The 16,478-nt window shown below is 50.3% G+C and overlaps 8 protein-coding genes across 8 annotated transcripts; 3 read left to right on the top strand and 5 right to left on the bottom strand.

The window, feature by feature from the left end:
- Positions 1-815: 815 nt before the first annotated feature.
- On the bottom strand, positions 816-3,088 carry A1O5_10588 (uncharacterized protein; the record flags this gene model as incomplete). Its single annotated transcript, XM_007751164.1, has 3 exons — positions 816-1,327; positions 1,421-2,885; positions 2,945-3,088. 3 exons carry the CDS (start codon positions 3,086-3,088, stop codon positions 816-818), a joined length of 2,121 nt encoding a protein of 706 aa, XP_007749354.1.
- Positions 3,089-3,526: 438 nt separating this feature from the next.
- Positions 3,527-5,285, bottom strand: A1O5_10589 (uncharacterized protein; the record flags this gene model as incomplete). Its single annotated transcript, XM_007751165.1, has 6 exons — positions 3,527-3,551; positions 3,609-4,164; positions 4,220-4,657; positions 4,705-4,814; positions 4,867-5,114; positions 5,169-5,285. 6 exons carry the CDS (start codon positions 5,283-5,285, stop codon positions 3,527-3,529), a joined length of 1,494 nt encoding a protein of 497 aa, XP_007749355.1.
- Positions 5,286-5,833: 548 nt separating this feature from the next.
- A1O5_10590 (uncharacterized protein) lies at positions 5,834-7,298 on the top strand (the record flags this gene model as incomplete). Its single annotated transcript, XM_007751166.1, has 2 exons — positions 5,834-6,187; positions 6,240-7,298. The coding sequence occupies 2 exons, from the start codon at positions 5,834-5,836 to the stop codon at positions 7,296-7,298; spliced, it is 1,413 nt and encodes a 470-aa protein (XP_007749356.1).
- A 10-nt stretch (positions 7,299-7,308) lies between these two features.
- On the bottom strand, positions 7,309-9,030 carry A1O5_10591 (uncharacterized protein; the record flags this gene model as incomplete). Its single annotated transcript, XM_007751167.1, has 1 exon — positions 7,309-9,030. One exon carries the CDS (start codon positions 9,028-9,030, stop codon positions 7,309-7,311), a length of 1,722 nt encoding a protein of 573 aa, XP_007749357.1.
- Positions 9,031-9,916: 886 nt separating this feature from the next.
- On the bottom strand, positions 9,917-10,933 carry A1O5_10592 (uncharacterized protein; the record flags this gene model as incomplete). Its single annotated transcript, XM_007751168.1, has 3 exons — positions 9,917-10,378; positions 10,429-10,842; positions 10,892-10,933. The coding sequence occupies 3 exons, from the start codon at positions 10,931-10,933 to the stop codon at positions 9,917-9,919; spliced, it is 918 nt and encodes a 305-aa protein (XP_007749358.1).
- Positions 10,934-12,314: 1,381 nt separating this feature from the next.
- On the top strand, positions 12,315-13,539 carry A1O5_10593 (uncharacterized protein; the record flags this gene model as incomplete). The annotated part of the gene is made up of 2 exons (XM_007751169.1): positions 12,315-13,081; positions 13,134-13,539. The coding sequence occupies 2 exons, from the start codon at positions 12,315-12,317 to the stop codon at positions 13,537-13,539; spliced, it is 1,173 nt and encodes a 390-aa protein (XP_007749359.1).
- A 568-nt stretch (positions 13,540-14,107) lies between these two features.
- Positions 14,108-14,818, bottom strand: A1O5_10594 (uncharacterized protein; the record flags this gene model as incomplete). Its single annotated transcript, XM_007751170.1, has 1 exon — positions 14,108-14,818. One exon carries the CDS (start codon positions 14,816-14,818, stop codon positions 14,108-14,110), a length of 711 nt encoding a protein of 236 aa, XP_007749360.1.
- Positions 14,819-15,830: 1,012 nt separating this feature from the next.
- A1O5_10595 (uncharacterized protein) lies at positions 15,831-16,346 on the top strand. Its single transcript, XM_007751171.1, has one exon. The coding sequence runs from the start codon at positions 16,064-16,066 to the stop codon at positions 16,271-16,273; it is 210 nt and encodes a 69-aa protein (XP_007749361.1). The 5' UTR covers positions 15,831-16,063; the 3' UTR covers positions 16,274-16,346.
- The last annotated feature ends 132 nt before the right edge of the window (positions 16,347-16,478 follow it).

The following is a 16,478-nucleotide window of genomic DNA, read 5'->3' on the forward strand; positions in this document are numbered from 1 at the left end:
AGAACAAGAAGCTCGAGGCATGCGTATATCACGCCGAAGAAGAGAGAACGAAATGTCCCTTCTGCCGCTTTCTCGTCAAGAAGTATGGCCTGCAGGCGGCAAGACATTCGAACCCCATTCACAGCAATACTTTGCATGGATGGATCAAGACTATGTTATGTATTCAGGTTATCCAGACAAGTTTCTTCAATTACGGAGGTACTTCTCCCCGACCATGTGGGCTAAGAGGGAGAGCTCTTTCCGGCACTGGAACCGACGATGCACACCTTCTCACCGTCTCGTTTTACATCAGTTGTTGTTTACAGGGCGATATCCAATACCCCCCCTCTCCTTCCGCCATCAAATCAACAACAGCGGCCTTTACATCGGCGTTGAAAATCCAGGAGATGTCGCTGGACTTTCACTGATTCCAACCCAAGACTTTACACGCCTGGGCACCCGATCTCTTGGTTCATGAATCTGTCCTCTGGCAGAGTCATTGACTGCACTCTTTTGCCACGCATGTCGTGCTGGCCTCGCCAAAAAAGAAGCAATAAGTCAGTATATTTGGAGCGCGTTCGGCTTCGGTCTGGTTTTTCTCATTTTAAGTACTGTTCAACACTTGATTCTGCACCTAGGGAGGTAAAAACTGGGTTGACAATAGCGATTTCATAAAGGGCCTTTCTAGATTTACCTATGTTAAGGAAAGAGTTTCGCACCTCTTATCCCAAAGCGGCTCCTCATCTCCGGTCGAGTCCAGGGTCTAATCGACATCATATCGTTGAAGTGAATTGCACGCTCAAGTTTCCAATATTCTCAGTCACACAGATTGCTCTTCACATTTGCTTCTGCGCCAACTGCCTGAGCCATATCTTAGATGGCATGCTTCCAAGACCAAGCCAATCTAAGAACGAACCGGAAGTTCGGATCCGGGGTTGGAGTGGGTCGGTTTCTACAAGTACAGCTCGATGCAGAAATACCTCTGGGAATTTGTCATCATATTCAGCCCGCAGGGACTCCTGGAGGGAAATCAAGTCAACGTCGCTCTGACTGGAGTCTGCATTTGACAGCAGACGAGAGGACTCTTCGGGGATTGTATCATCAGACATGTCTTCCAGGAACAATAGGTCTTTCTCGTCCGGTCTGTTGTCCGTAGCAAACCGCTCAGTGTAGAGCCTTGCGTTTGCACAATAGCCGTCGTAATCCTCGATATATTTTTGCGCTATCTCTGGCACAAGGGGATCGTCAATGTTGGGGCTCGCCAGTAGCGCGCACATGGCAACGAGAAGAGCACCCAAGGTCCACTGCGCCCCTGAAGGCTTGGGGGGATACCAAACCCCGTCTCTATCTGAAGTTGTCACAAAAGCAGGGTCAGAAAAAAAGGTCTCATATAATATCCTTAAGTCAATCCGGATCGAGGTCTAGGATTTGATGTACTTACGTTTGACAGGGGAATGCGTCAAAAAGGGTCGACTCCAATGCTCTTTGTAGTCTGCGCAGATATTTCCATGGGGAGAAATGTTGGGGTGATAAATTTTTGTGTGAAACCTCATCATGGGCGGCGCTGATGGGTCATTTTCTGACAATCGGACAGTAATCCAGAATATCCCGCCTTCGTACGGTGTCTCGGGAGGGCCTTCGATGCTCGCCAGCACTCTGTCTAGCCTGTTGCCAAGAGGGGTGGCGCTAATAAATGGGACCTTGCTGGCTCTGATGTTGCGAATTTCCATGAACATTCTTTTCGCTGCCGATGAGCTGGAGTTTGCCTGACCTAGGATTTTTCCAGCATGGCTGAGCCAGTAGCTGTCGTCATGAGCTTTGACCTCGACTAGTTTCTTGCCATAGTCCGCATCGCCTTCTTCAAAACTCTGATGTCTGTTAAGCGGTGATTTGGCACATACACCCCTCAATACTCGTTGATTTTGTGGAATCTCTTCAACACGCGATGCAAGACGTTGTTGCTGGAGCTCATCCTCATTGAGCGTCAGATGGGGAAGTTCTCCAGTTCGCTGCAGAGTATTTCGCAAGAAGCTGCACTCTCTGTTCGTTTGCATGCATCTTGCACATGGCTTGTTATACGATCGATCCTCTATGCATGGATAGCGCTCATGTGTGCATTCTTCACAGGACTCGCGTTTCCGTTGGAGTTCGCCACCCGGCAAGACGACCATATTTAATTTCACAGACGCCGGCCAACTTCCTGGTATGTGAAGATGTGAACTCAACACGTTGCCTCCCGTGGCGGAAGGGCCAGAGTGTGCGGTAACGAAAGAGGTTGTCGTGTCTGAAAGAACTATACTAGACGCCGGCGCGTTTCTCTTCGCACTTGATTCTGTGACACTTATCAAGCGTAGACTTGCTGCACTCGAGACGTCGTTTTGACAGGAAGCTTGATTCGAGGATGCGTCGCGAAGTAGCCTGAGACTTTCGACATCCGAAATGGTGTCAATTTCTGCTCGAAGCCGTGCGCGTTGCTCCTCTAGTAATCCTAGTGATTGAGTAATGCTCTCCAGGCCATCCACGTACTTGCCTAACCGGTCAATCATTGCCTCGAACTTGCGACTATCGTGAATCGCCCATCTGGTGACTTTCCAGGCCGAAGTTTCTTTCTGGTGTGTTCGTATTCGATTTTTGAATCGGTCGAAAGATGTCTTGAAGACACTCATTCCGCGAGAGACGGAGACTTCAATGCCTCGTGAGGCTTCGGCCCTCAAGCCATATCTCTCGTCAACACGACCAGCCTCGTCAAGAATTGATTTGATGTTCAGAAGAATTCGTTCTATTTCCGGTCTAATGTCGGGGCGCTCGAGACTCTTGTTGAATCGTAGACAGCGGCCATTTTGCAGGCTCGGGACCAAGCCAACAGACTCGCCCCAAAGAACAAACCGAACTCTCTGTAAGGAAAACTGCCAATCAACGAGTTAGCCTGCCAGGCTACACCCACAATGGCAGACAAATAACTGACCAGTGCACAGAGCTGCTCATACTCTTCGCTAAAATGCTTCCCCGCGACCACAACATCGAAGAACTCGATACATGTGGTGAACAATGCCGCAAGGCTGGCCGCGCCGAAAGCCAACCCCGCAATTCCTTCGCCAATACCGGACATTGGCTCTGGACCATTACGGTTCAGTGGTATAACGTCTTCAAATTTCCATTTCTTCGAAGAGCCGGCGATTGTATTATGAATAGTTGAAGAGTGGAGAGCCTGAAGATGAAGAAATATCAGCGTGGCAGTGTTCGATCTCGCTCAGCCTCCCTGTCGGCTCAGTGGCCGGCTCTTATTGGCCAAACGTCATTATCGCTTATGAATGTTTCACTAGCCCCGTTAGGCCTAGGTCGCTCCGCCCTGGCACCGCGACTTACCCCCCCCCCCTTTATTTAAACCCTCTCTTGCCCTCTTCTCGGATGCTTTGGCTTTCAGTACAATCCATACTCATTAATGGAATGAGGCGAGGCCGTAGCGAATTGACCCCAAAGCTCTCGCATGCTTTCACACATGGCCAGGGGAGCCCGCAAGCCTCGAGAAAGATACCACAAATAACTACTACAGAGTATAGAGAAAATCCGGCCTATTTGTTGCCATCAGCATACGTCTCATAGATAGAAATCTTTAGAGTACAACTTACCTCATATCGCCCATCAACCTAATCTCCTCTTCAGTCTTGCCTTCAATCCAATGGTCTCTCGCTCCAGATGAACGAAGCGCATTCTCCCGCCGAAGCAGCACATAATGCAAGACAGCTCCACCAAGCATCGCGATGGTCAAGTATCCCAGGACAACTCCGTGCCCTGGAACGAATCTCGGCGCGTCAGTCCCGCGATAGACGTTAGTCACAACGCAGCCCTGCAGATTCGCCCATCCCATCGCCAACCCCAGCGTCACGCCGCGCTTGTACACACCTTCCGTATTGTTTGCAACCCAGCTGATTGTATTTGGGATGCAGGGGTAAATACCCATCGCCGCGAGAAATGTCGCTGCATACTTGGCACCGGCGGGAACGTCGCTGAGAAGCAGTCCAAAGCCGATCACGCCCAAAGGAGCGACGGCAATCGCGCATAGACCCCGCTGTTTGGTCCTGTCCCCAATGATGCCGATCGCAATGGTAAGTGCAGCAGCTGCTGTGTAAGGTGGGACGGAGAGAAGTTGTGCTTCCGTGGACGTGTACCCAAGTTCGGCTAGAACTGTGGTCCTTTAGTACAATAATCGAAACAGCTCCCAAAATGGAGGAAGATATACTCGTAGGCAGAAAAATGCTGAACGCATACAGACCTGCACCGCAGCCCATGTATATCAGGGCAGCAGTGTACGTCTTCCAGTCTCTCACGCTCGCCCAAAAGTACTTCCACTTGAATGCCTCGTGCTCAGCGCTGGATTGCTGGTCCGTCTTAAGACGGTGATAGACTCTCACACGGTCGTCGGCAGACAGGAATGTCGCCGTGTCAGGAAAGTCATGGACCATCCAGTACGAAGCGATGCCGACGATAATAGTCAATAGTCCTTCCAGAATGAAGATCCAAGCCCAGCCAGCCTTGCCGCCGACACCATGCATTTTACTAATGGCAGCTGCTAGGAGGCCACCAAATGAGCCAGCAAGTGCCGCTGCACTGAAGAACAGTGCTGAACGTATGCCGAATTCGGATCTTTTATACCAGCAGGATAGATAGAAATTGCATCCTAAACCACGTTCAGCATTGGGCACGTCGAATGACTGGCGCACGAACCAGGAAACAGGCCAGCTTCGAAGAGACCTAGAAACCAGCGGGCGGCAGCGAGTCCCGAGAAATCGTTGATGAGGCCTTGGCAGGTGCAGGCGATGCCCCAGAGTATCATCCTAGGAACGACTCGATGAGAAATCACACGTCAGTCCAGGCGGGGGATCTTACAGGCTTGGAATGTAAATACTGGGTCGTAGTCTTTTGAGCAGCATGTTCGAAGCAGGTTCGAATACTGAGTATGAAATGAAGAAGATCGCCAAGCTCGCATTCCATTGTCCATTGGACATCTTCAGGTCCTTCTGCAAACCTGCTATCTTTGCATTTCCAATATTCGTGCGGTCGAGGAAGGACACCAGGTACAGCAAGCAGAGCCATGGTATTAGCCTGACGTCCAATTTCCAGAGAAGCTGGCGTTCCTTTAACGCGTTGTCAACGAAGGGAACAGACTTCGTTCGTCGAAAGTGACTTACCTTGGCCCTTCTCTCTTCTGCGCCTAGGTGGGCATCAGGATCATTCTCTTCACTAAGGCCGGTTGCTTTGTCCTCAGCCCAGTTGACTTCGGCGTGGACGTGGTCAGCTTTATCCATTTTGTACTTGGATGTGTGGAATCTTCAGGTGGTTGGGGAATAGATAAAGCGTAGTCAGACGAGCGGGTTGGCTTCCTTAAATTCCTCACACATGCTGCCTTGCCACAGATCTCCTCCACAATACTCTGTCGACACTCCACGGGGATGGCGAAATTTGTTAGTATCGGTTGTGGTGAGCCCAATGAATATCTGGACCTTGAGGGGTGCGGAGGATAGGTGCGCACGGCCAAGAATACAAGACTTTAGGGAATCGCTGGCAAGGGCAGGTAGTTTCCGCGTAGGGGAGAACGAGAAAGCGGAGCGCGGACCTGATTGAAGTAGCAAGCCTCTCCTCGCTCAACGGCACGGGAAGGGGTAGCGGAGGGGCGCGGCTCCGCCCTGTCCGCGATGTCGTTTACTCTGACCATGGTGCGAGGACGATGGTCTACTGGACATGTGGAGCGCCCCACTGCGTAATACTCCGCGATATATCCTCCGTCTCGTATATGGACTTGTTGAAGCATCTCCAAAGTCAAGTCACTCTGTAGCTTTCCGGAATCGCACACAAAATGCTGCTTCGACAGGACGGTGAAGGAGATACAGTTGCCGGTGGTATTCCGTTTTCCCACCATGACTTTGATAGACCATACGATGTTATTGTCGTTGGCGGTGGTGCCGCCGGAATCGGCGCTGCGATAGGAGCTAAACAAGCAGCACCTAGTTCGCGCGTCTTGATCGTCGAATCAGAAGGATGTCTCGGTGGTGCTGCAACTCATCGAGGAGTATTATCTTATTGTGGACTTTACAGTGTTGAGCCAGAGCCCAGAAGAGCGGTTGGGACCATATGGACAGAGATCCATTCTAGGTTGGTGTCAGAGGGCGCAGCCTCGGAACTTCCAGACAGAATTGTTGCATATGTTCAGGTACACAGATATCCCAGGGAAAAAGTGTAGTGCAGGCCCTAACTGTCGTCAGAATGTCGACCCTGAAGGGCTAAAGCTTGTGCTTGACGACATAACCACTTCTTATGGAATTGAGGTCCTGCTTCATTGCTCGGTTGTTGCGGGTGAAAGAGTCGACGACAGATTGACAACAGTCGAGGTTCAAGAAAGAAGAGGGAGGCGCAAAATAGCGGGCAAAGCATTTGTCGACTGCTCTGGAGATGGAGATCTAGCCTACCATTGTGGGGCGTCGACCAGATATGGCAACCATGGAAACGTCAACATGGGTTCGTTGTCCACCCGGTTTGGTGGTCTGGCGCATGCCAACCCAACATCCAGCATGTGGCGTGACGCTATACTTGCTGCAAAGGCTGCAAATCCGGAGTTGAAGAAGACAATCCCTCGAAATGTTGGCGTTCTGATAAAGCTTCCCAGATCAGGAGATATCTGCACATATATGGCCTCTGCGATGTACGACGCCACGGACAGCGCCAGTATTTCGACTGCAGAGAGGCACGGCAGGATGCAGGCAAAGGTGTACCTTGATATTCTTCGCAAATTGCCTGGTCACGAGAACATGTATCTCGTCTCGACGGGACCAAATTTCGGCACCCGCGAATCTCGTCATATAAACTCGCGATATCAACTGAGCGAGGCTGACATTGTAGGAGGCCGTAGCTTCGACGATGCTGTGGCCGTTGGAGCTTGGTATATGGAATGGCATGATGGAAGTAAGGAAGACTGGCCGATCCTGTTCAAAGCACCGCCGGAGGGCACTTTCGAAATCCCTCTTCGCTGTCTGCATGGCGTCGACACCCCCAATCTGTTTTGTGCTGGCCGTTGTGCTGATGGAGACCAGGCAGCTTCCAGTGCAATTCGTGTCATGGGTACAGCATTAGCCACAGGCCAAGCAGCTGGGACGGCGGCAGCGTTACATTCCTTGACAGGATGTGATCCAGATCCGCAAGAGGTTCGAAGTATGCTGCTGGAGCATGGGGCTCTTCTTGACCGTCATGGTTTGATAAAGGCGGTAGAGGTCGAAGAGTGTAGGGGTCTCAATCTCACGCATCATGAGGCACTGAAAGGACATTAAGATATCCAGTCTATATCCATGAACTGAATGCATTCTCGTCGAGGTCCATCTCCCAAGTTGATGCACTTTGCATGATATACGGGACGTTGTCAAAATTCCAGTCGACATACTCTGCCCCTGTAGCTTCACCTGCTAGGTGGGAACGACTGGCTGTTGAAAGAGCGGAATGGCTTTGGTGTTCGCCGTCGGGTTGTGTGCTGCAGTCACCAAGGTTTGCGACATTCCCCGAGTTTAGTGGAATGAAGGACACAGTCGTGTTTGCATCTTGCTCCCAGGACCTTGTGGTAAGTTGGGCTTCATCAGCGTTTGATGGCAATCCATGCAAGCCCTGCTTGGTGGCAGCCTTTGCCCTAAGACTTTCCAACCGGCGCCACCGTCTGTCGGTGTCTAGAACATGTCCTTTCCAGTCTCTGAAAAATGTGTCGATTGCTTTCCATGCTCGTTCAAGTAGAGTAGGTAGCGGGACAGCATTTATACTGTGCAGCAAGAAAGCAACCGCGTCCCATTCAATGTAGGTTTGGAAGAGCCAAACCCAGCGAGAGTATTTGTCGTCCGCTCGCAAGGTGCGTGCATACTCGATAATCTCAATGCTGTTCTCGACGAGGCTTTGGTGTCTTTCTTGTGAGATTTTAGACGATCCGCTCCGAGTAGGATGACTAATGGTGAGCTTGATCTTAGCCAGAACTATTCGATTAGCAGTGGCAGCCAGGAAGCAGATGGGTATTCTTGTATCGCAATTTCTCAGGTATTTGCCTTCAATTTTGCCCAACAAAGAGTCGGCCATGTCGATCTTCTCTTGCACAGAGAGACTTGGATAACCGTTGTCGACAGTAAATTTGGGGGAAAAGACTAGTTTTCGTGCGCCATAGCTGACTTCGAAGCGGGTCAGGGTGAACAACATCTCCGTGCGACGGTCAGAGCCACGGACAGGCTCAGTCATATTAACATCAAGATCAACATCATTCACATTCGCCGGGTATTTCGTGTCGAATGCGTGTTCACAAATGACGGGGTCCATGTCGTTATCTTCTGCTGTTCGAACATCCAAAATCAAAATTTGCCACCAAAGCCGCCTCCGCATCTCGGCGTGAAAAGGAGGGAGTCCAAGAGCTACAGGGTCCCGATGAAGTCCCAGCTTCATGGCTAAGCGAATAAGCAGTCCTGTCAGAGACCAAATGTAGGTCTTATCAGCAGACTGGCGGGCACATATCAAGTACAACGTCAGCGCCTGTAGTGTGGGCACATTCGGACTGCTCATGAAATTTGCCTTGGCCAAGGCTTGCTCGACTCCAAATCGATAACGATCGAGTAAGGTCTGTCTCTCTTCTTGCAACAAAGTCTGATAGGAAACCGAACATTGGATACTCGTCACAGCTGCATGGTATATCGAGAACATGAGACTTTCGAAAGCAGGAGGGATGTTGGCAAGATCTTGGCTGGCCTGAAGAATTTGCCGTTGTATGGTAGGAATGTGAATGAGCTTCAATACGGGATCGACTCTTTCCACGAACCATTGCCAAAGCGTGAAAGTTCGGCCTTCGGTGGGATGCAACTGGCGTAGATCAACTGTTGAAGAATAGAAGGCAAAGACGAAGGTTTGATAACGGCTTGGTTCAGTGGGCCGCATGGATGATACCGAGTCAGCTGCAGTCGTTGAATGTTTGACTGGAGGAGGATCGTCTTTGTTCACATCATCAAGGTCCGTCCAGAAGCTGGTGGTAACATATCTCATATCACCTTCCTCAAGGACTAATCTACCGCTTCCCGCCTGAGGTGCTATTTCCTCATCAGCAGTACTGTCATTTTGGAGATCAGGTGAGAGCGCTGTAGGTCCAACTGTTTCAGATATATGGGGGCTCCCAGTAGAGATCGATCGAGATTCCAACCGGTGTAATGATGACTCAATGCGTTGGAGGCTCAAAAGTACCTCGTTTACAGGTTGTTTCTTTGGCTCCTGAGCCGGGCTTGGATAGACGCATTGCAGATGCACTTTGGAACAGTAGCTGCATGGTTGATGTCTGTCGCACTTGATTTTGCGTCTTTTGCAGGCGGTGCAGGAGCGACCAGGAGGGGCTCGAGACGGTGACGTTGGCTCGCTCATTTCCAGCAGCCTCGACACCCGAGGTGGCCGCCAGAGGTACCAAGTAATGGCGAGGCTTACTATATCACTTGAGATGCAGATAGACGTGGAAGATAGATTTATGGTGATTCCATTTATTGTTATGAAAGCCGGGGTCGTTCAACCTTCCCTCGCACTATGCATCATGCGCACATGCATAGAGGATTGGTACCATTGCTGCTTTTTCTGCGCTTTTCCCTTGGCGTGTTTGGCATGTATGCTCTAGGGTCCACTGGGTAGCCTCGCCCTGTCGCTACCCAGTACATACAGTACTGAGTACCCAGTAGAACGTCGGCACCTCGGCTTGATTAGACCCGCCAAAGGAGGCCACCCAGGGGGACTCAGGGGCTCGCTGGTATTTCGTCCTTAGCAACACGAACATTCTCGTCTCTGAAGTACAGACAGCATTCTCAAGGTGACAATATTCGGTTTTTTAAATGTCGTGATTATCGCACGTGTCACCTTGCTCTCTTCTTCAAGTGCCCAATCACGTTTACCTTCACGATCTCCCTGCACTAAGCACAATTTTGACTGTTTCGTCTAGGTCACCCTCCGGCAGTCCGAGGACTGAATTGGCCAACTTCTCATCCACAGCGTAATTCGACCTGATCCCTGGAACTTCACCCCATGCCGATGCTCGTACAAGCTCAAATATGCCTGTAAAATCTCCCTCCGACAGCATCTTCCTTCCTTTTGTGATCTCTTCTTCCGTCTTCACATCATCCACCATCCACTTCTTGCCGGTTTGGGCTTCGAGTGCGGCCAAAATGGCTTTGTGAGTAGTTGTCACAGTGGCAAAATAGAGAAATTGGTTGGCGGTCTCAGCAGGGTGCGTCAAAACCGAGACAATCGCTTGCCCAAGATCGGTCTGGTTAGTGGCCGAGAAAGCCACATTGCCGCCATCCCATAGAACCGCCTTCTCGTTAGCAAGATCAAATCCTAGGAAGCCACTGACTAGTCCCTGCTCCGAGTCAGCAAGAGGACATCCGAAAGTTTATACAGCGTGCGTACCCAGTCAAGGAGTGGTCCAATGGACAGCCCCGTCCAGGTCAGTCCCGTGTTCTCCTTCTCCCTGAGATAATCAATTATAACTTTTTTTGCCTCAAATACTGGTACTAATTCGCGGACAGTAGGGCTCATTGTATTGGCCGAAAACTCTGAAGGAATGAACCTTTTGACACCGGCCGTGATCGCTGCATCAATGAAGACTTTCTGATCCTGGAAACCTGTTGGTCCAACGGACGACACGACCGCATCCTGTCCCTCGAAAGCTTTCACAAGCTCGCTCTCGGAATAGGATGTCTTGATAACCGAGGCATCCGCTGGGAAAGTAGCGTTGCTGGACAGTCTCGTGAGAACGGTGACCTCAAGGACCTTCGATTTCAGCAATTCACGTAGGATGATGGAGCCCAGATTGCCGCTAGCCTGTCCAATGTGTGAGTGAGAGCACACCAGGTATTTCACTGATTCTTACCCCAATCAGCACTACCTTCTTGATTTGCGAATTGGCCGACATTGCACTCTATTGAATTGCGATTTCCTGGGTTATGTGTCGGGCACTCCCAAATAGGCCTCAATATATTCTCGCAACCTCAGCAGCGGGTTGAACTGCCGCTGACAAAACAGCATCTTTGAGCTCAGCTCGCCCTGGTACTTACTTACAAATATTGCAATTTCAGGATCTCTTGTGGAAATTGTATTAACAATGGGGAGATCTGTTGGTTTCGCAGGAGGTTTGCACGCGCCATCTATTGGATCAAGGGTTCATTGAGCACAGCGGAAAGTGCGGAGCCGCGGCGATCCGTCCAGTCCCTGGGCCTTTTTGTGCAGCGATGTTCACCGTCCAGGGACCACACCGCGCGGAGCCGTCCTCCATTTCGTCCTTCGCGGGCTTCGGACAAAACATATGACTGCTCTCAGGCACTGACCGTCTGCCTGACGAAGAACCCTCGCAGATGATCCGTATTGCGATGGCAGCTTCGGTCCTTTCGGACTAAGTCCGAATACTGGGGGAAATCCCGCGAACAAGGTCAGGCCGGCTCAATCCGACTCGAAGTCGACCTGAAGTCGTCGGCGTCAGGTTTCATTCCTTTCTGACGAGAGACTTAATAGAAGCTCAACTGCGAGTTCCTAAATCCCTGCCTCAGTTTCAGTTGCATCGGCAACACAGTCTGTGAGGAAAGCCATCATTCTCGTGAAACGTCTTGCATGAGTATTGGTCGCGTGAGATTTACCAACGGCAATATACCAGTTAAGAGGAGCACTATATCGAGAAAGTCAACTCGACTACCAAATCAATCACCAGGCCCGGCCCTTAAACAACGTGCTTTCAGTTTTCCGTCGCAGCCTCAACACTTACCGTCCCATCGTACTTCGTGCCAAGCCCATCAAATTGAAATGCCGTCGTTCCTTGCGCTTGGAGCTGTCGCCCTTGTTGTCCTCGGAATTTTGTTTCACAGACTTGATCAGAGAAGCGGAATTCCAGATGGAGCGAGATTGCCACCTGGTCCTAAAGGTAAGCTACAAGTCCGGTGGGTTGAAGCGACTGACAAGGAACAGGCAAACCTCTCGTCGGCAACTTGTTAGACATACCGCTTCAACACTCTTGGATCAGGTTCAAAAGCTGGGCGGACCACCACGGGCCTATATTTCGTCTCAACATTTTTGGGCGGAACCATGTTGTCGTCTCAACTGAAAAGATAGCTAATGACCTCCTTCGCGAACGTGGAAATCTTTATTCCTCACGAGAACAGCTGCCCATGGCGGCTCAGCTAATGTCGCGTAATCTAAGGCCTTTACTACTTCCTTATGGAGGTGAGATTGGACGTCCTTAGTCAAAGGCCCGAGACTGATGAGTGCTAGAACTGTGGCGCCGAGGAAGAAAAGTGATGCACACCATGACAATGCATGCAGCTGCTACCTCATATCAACCTACACAAGTATGGGAGTCCGAACGGATGTTGTACGACTTACTCAGGGCGCCTGAGAAGTATGAGCTATTCTTCGAACGATATGCGAGTGCTCTCATTATGCGTTTGGGTTATGGTAAAGAGATTGAATCAGGTGAAGAGCCTTATGCTCGAGATATTCTAAAGGTCGTTCATACGGTTGAGCGTGTTGCTTCACCTGGAGCTTACCTTGTCGATACTTTCCCTATGTTGATGCATCTACCAGCTTGGCTTGCGCCTTTCAAGCAAGAAGCAGCACGACTACATAACTTCGAGATCAACTTATTTAGGGAATTGCTTTTGGAAGTGCGAGAGAAGATGAGAAATGGAAAAGCGCTTAAGTGTTTCTCCAGAACCTTCTTGGAGAGACAGTCAGAGTTTGGTCTATCAGACGATGAAGGGGCCTACGTGATTGGTACCCTTTTCGAGGCGGGAGCTGGAACGACTGCAGCTGCAATGATGTCTTTCGTCTTGTCCATGTGTCACTACCCAGAATGGCTGAAGAAGATGCAAAAGGAGGTTGATCGAGTTGTGGGGGACGAACGCTTGCCCAATTTTGGCGATATTCCTCAATTACCCACTGTTCGAGCTATCGCGAAAGAAACTCTAAGGTGGCGTCCAGTGACTGCTGGTGGAGTACCCCATGAACTGATCAAGGACGACGTGTATGAGGGTTTCTTCTTTCCTGCCGGCACCAATATCCACGCTAATCAGTGGTACGAATCCTCCTTCCGGTGAGAAATTTAGCACCTAATGACGTGGTCTTAGGGCTATTCATCGTGATCCTGAGCTGTACCCGGATCCAGAGACATTCAATCCAGATCGGTGGCTCTTCCCCGGATATCCCACCTACCGCGAGCCGCTTGATAGGTTCCCAAATCTTCAAAACTTCTCCGCGTTCGGCTTCGGTCGACGAATCTGTCCTGGCATGAACATTGCGGAGAATTCTCTCCATTTGCTTATTGCACGAATGGCTTGGGCTACAGAGATCTCGAAGAAGCCTGGGGTTGAAGTTCCTCTGTATGATTACACAGCTGGCTTCAACGTGCAACCGAAACCATTTGTCTTCGACTTGAAGGCGAGGAGTGCGGCGAGAAAGAAGATTGTCGATATCGCTTGGCTGCAAAACAAGGACACGGATCCTCTAGGCCTAGCCATGGGCTCAGGCGCTTGACTTGTGTGTCATGTCATCCGGAAGAGCTTGTCCCCGAGGTATCGGTTCTGCTAACAGCGGCCGTCGACTGGGGTGTAGGGATGTCCGCAAAGGTCCTGGTCGGGATGGTGGCAGACGTCTGGCGAGCTACGTGGTTAGCTTTGTTAATGAAGTTATCTTGTGCAAGTTCCTGGGTGCACCGATGGGGTGCAACTCTTTGCACATACACTTCCGCCAATTTATACTCCATTCAATCTGCAAGATTTATACTGCTTAATCAAGACTGAATATGGGAGCCTTCGTTGATGGAGACGAGAGTGATGACTAACACATGATATTAGTAACTGAAAACCTGCTAATCTATTGCCACTGGTCTGTATTACCGAAAAGCAGAGAGCATTACTTAGGAAGTCGAGCACCCGTGTTGGGGCGATCGTATATGGTGACGTGTGGAAGAAGATGAAGTATGATGCGGTAAGAATGTAAGCAGTGAACGAAGTACATTCGTTTCTAAAGTCTGGTAAACTCGTTCTCCTGCCGTCTCTCGTGTCTAGAACACCTAATCCTTACCATGTGCTTTGGCCATCGATCACGGAAATACATGTGCGGGCAGCCGCTTCCCACGAGCATCATACCTCTGCTTCAATACGGTATCAAAAGCCCCGTCCACATCCCTCGGCTCGTAATCCAGTCCACTCGCTCCTTGCGTAAGCACATCCAGGCCATAATTCTCCTTGATCCAATGGGAAACCATATCCATTCCCGCCACTGCACCACTCCCTGTCCAGATGTTGCCATCAATCTCCCATTTCTTTTCCTTCGTCCAGCTGATATTGGGATAGCGCTTCTTTATCCAGTGAAATTCCTGGTTGTTGATTGTGGCCGTTCGGCCGTCAAGGGCCCCGGTTGCTGCCAGCACGAAGGAACCAGTGCAGGTCGTAAAGACAAGCTTGCCGGCGGCGACGTGGCGGCGGATAAAGTCAGCGTACTTTGGTGAAAGCGTGAATGATACGGGATTGGGACCGCCGAGGAGAAGGGCATCCAATTCGGGACAATCGTCGATGGTGTTAGTGGGAACGATGGTTACCGAGCTAGTGAGCAGGTGGACGGGGTCGAGAGTCTCGCCAATGTGATGGAACACAAAGTCCGGCGCGTCGGAGAGGACTTTTTTGTCTATTGGGACATAATGCTGCATAGCATTGAGGAGAGTCTTGCCGGATGAGTTGAGTAAATCAAAAGGGCCCATAACATCGAGTACCTGGTAGTCGTACACTAGCGCACCGATATGGAAGGGAGCCATTATGTCGAATCTGAGGCGTTGGGACTGGATAATGACCAAATATTTTGTGCAATGTAGCGGACAGCACAGGAAGGTGCTTGCGATTTTCTTGGTACTCAAGCAAGAGGTGATTGCAATGTTCCTTCACGAAGATAAATAGTCGAGGCAGAAGGGTAGCACTCACTGTCCAGTCTCCTTGCTGATAAATCAACTGAAGCCTTGCGAGGATGGTACTCACAAATTTGAAGTTGGAATTGTGTCGGAGGCCAACCCGATCGGGCCATAACTTCCCGTTCAGGTTATGATGCCAAATGCGGAAATGTGGAACCCGGACTGATTCCAACCCGCGTGTATACTGTAACATATCTTCCTGCAGACCAGTATTCTATGCAGAACGAATCATTTCTGGCTATGTAGTGCGAACGATGGAATTCTATCCACACCTGAATCCACCGCAAGAGATTGGAAACATCTGTGAATGTAGTACGATCATACGTCAGCTGAGAACTGTGTACACTTGGCTCGTTTTCCCGACACGGCTGGCTGGGCCTGTCTCACAGCTTTGAACACGTAGGACATCTCGGCATCCCCGCTTCTGTGTTTCTCTGGAACTGTTACTGGAATGAGAAATTGGACATCCGCTACGATTGGTGGCAGCGTACCGTAATGTACTTCAATAGTTCTAGATGCATTCTACTGAGGTGGAGGACCAGGAGACGTACTTCGCTGCTTTGAGGCGACCCTAGCCGGGCAGACTAGTGAGTGTTGAGAGATGGGAAGTGTCACAATTTTTGTTTCGAGATGTCAAAGCCGCTTGAATGGCCCGATCGGTGTTGTGGAGTGGTGACCCGGCATCGCACCCGGACGAGGAAAATTGTTGAGTTCTGAGCAGGTCATGTGAACAGAGAGCCATTTCTTCCCAATTCATGGTGCCTTCGACCAAGTTATTCTTCCCACCTCTTCCAAAGAGCATACATATTTCCCCAGTAGCCTTCTTCTCGAGTTGATACTTGAGCATACGAAGTAATATACTAGCCCGAGTGTTGTGAATCGCTGTCTTCGATCAACGACCTTCTCACTGCTGCTGGCTCATCGGCTCACTCTACTTCGAGACGCGAAACCTGACATGGACCTGGTGGTGCATCCCCACATCCTGCATGATCTTGGGCTCGGTATATTGAAATCGCTGTTGTTGATTGACAGAAGATTCGAACTCAGCCCAGCGAGTCTGGTCCATCAATCCCTTCTCGAGAAAGACAATGAGAAATGGGACAAGTACCGACTGCAGCTGAGGTGGAGCGCAATAGCACTGCATATGACTGCTTATGTAGCACACTACAAGAAGGCAGAACTCGCTCTTGCGCCATTTGGCATTGTTCGACTTGTCGGGCCGAACGTCCTACTGAAAGGAATCATCAGCCTCATGTATTACGAGGAAATTGGGAGGGAATTGCGGCAAATCGGGTTCAAAGATGATCCGAAGAACACCGCATGCGGATGGTGTCATTACAAGCCACAAACGACCTTCGAAACCGTTTCAGGGGAGTATGAGTAGACATTTGGACATGATGGTAAGGGACTGGGAAGGAAGAATATACCAAAATCTAGGCAGAAGGGTCATTGACCAAAGCTGGGATCGATCTGCTGAAAGTTTGCGAGGTCTGTAATCAACTCTCTTGCT

Source organism: Cladophialophora psammophila, assembly GCF_000585535.1.
Source record: "Cladophialophora psammophila CBS 110553 chromosome Unknown aczJe-supercont1.20, whole genome shotgun sequence".
NCBI classification, from domain to species: Eukaryota; Fungi; Ascomycota; class Eurotiomycetes; order Chaetothyriales; family Herpotrichiellaceae; genus Cladophialophora; species Cladophialophora psammophila.

Coding starts and splice junctions, on each gene's coding strand:
- A1O5_10595 (XM_007751171.1), top strand. CDS start 16,064: ATGGGACAAGTACCGACTGCAGCTGAGGTGGAGCGCAATAGCACTGCA.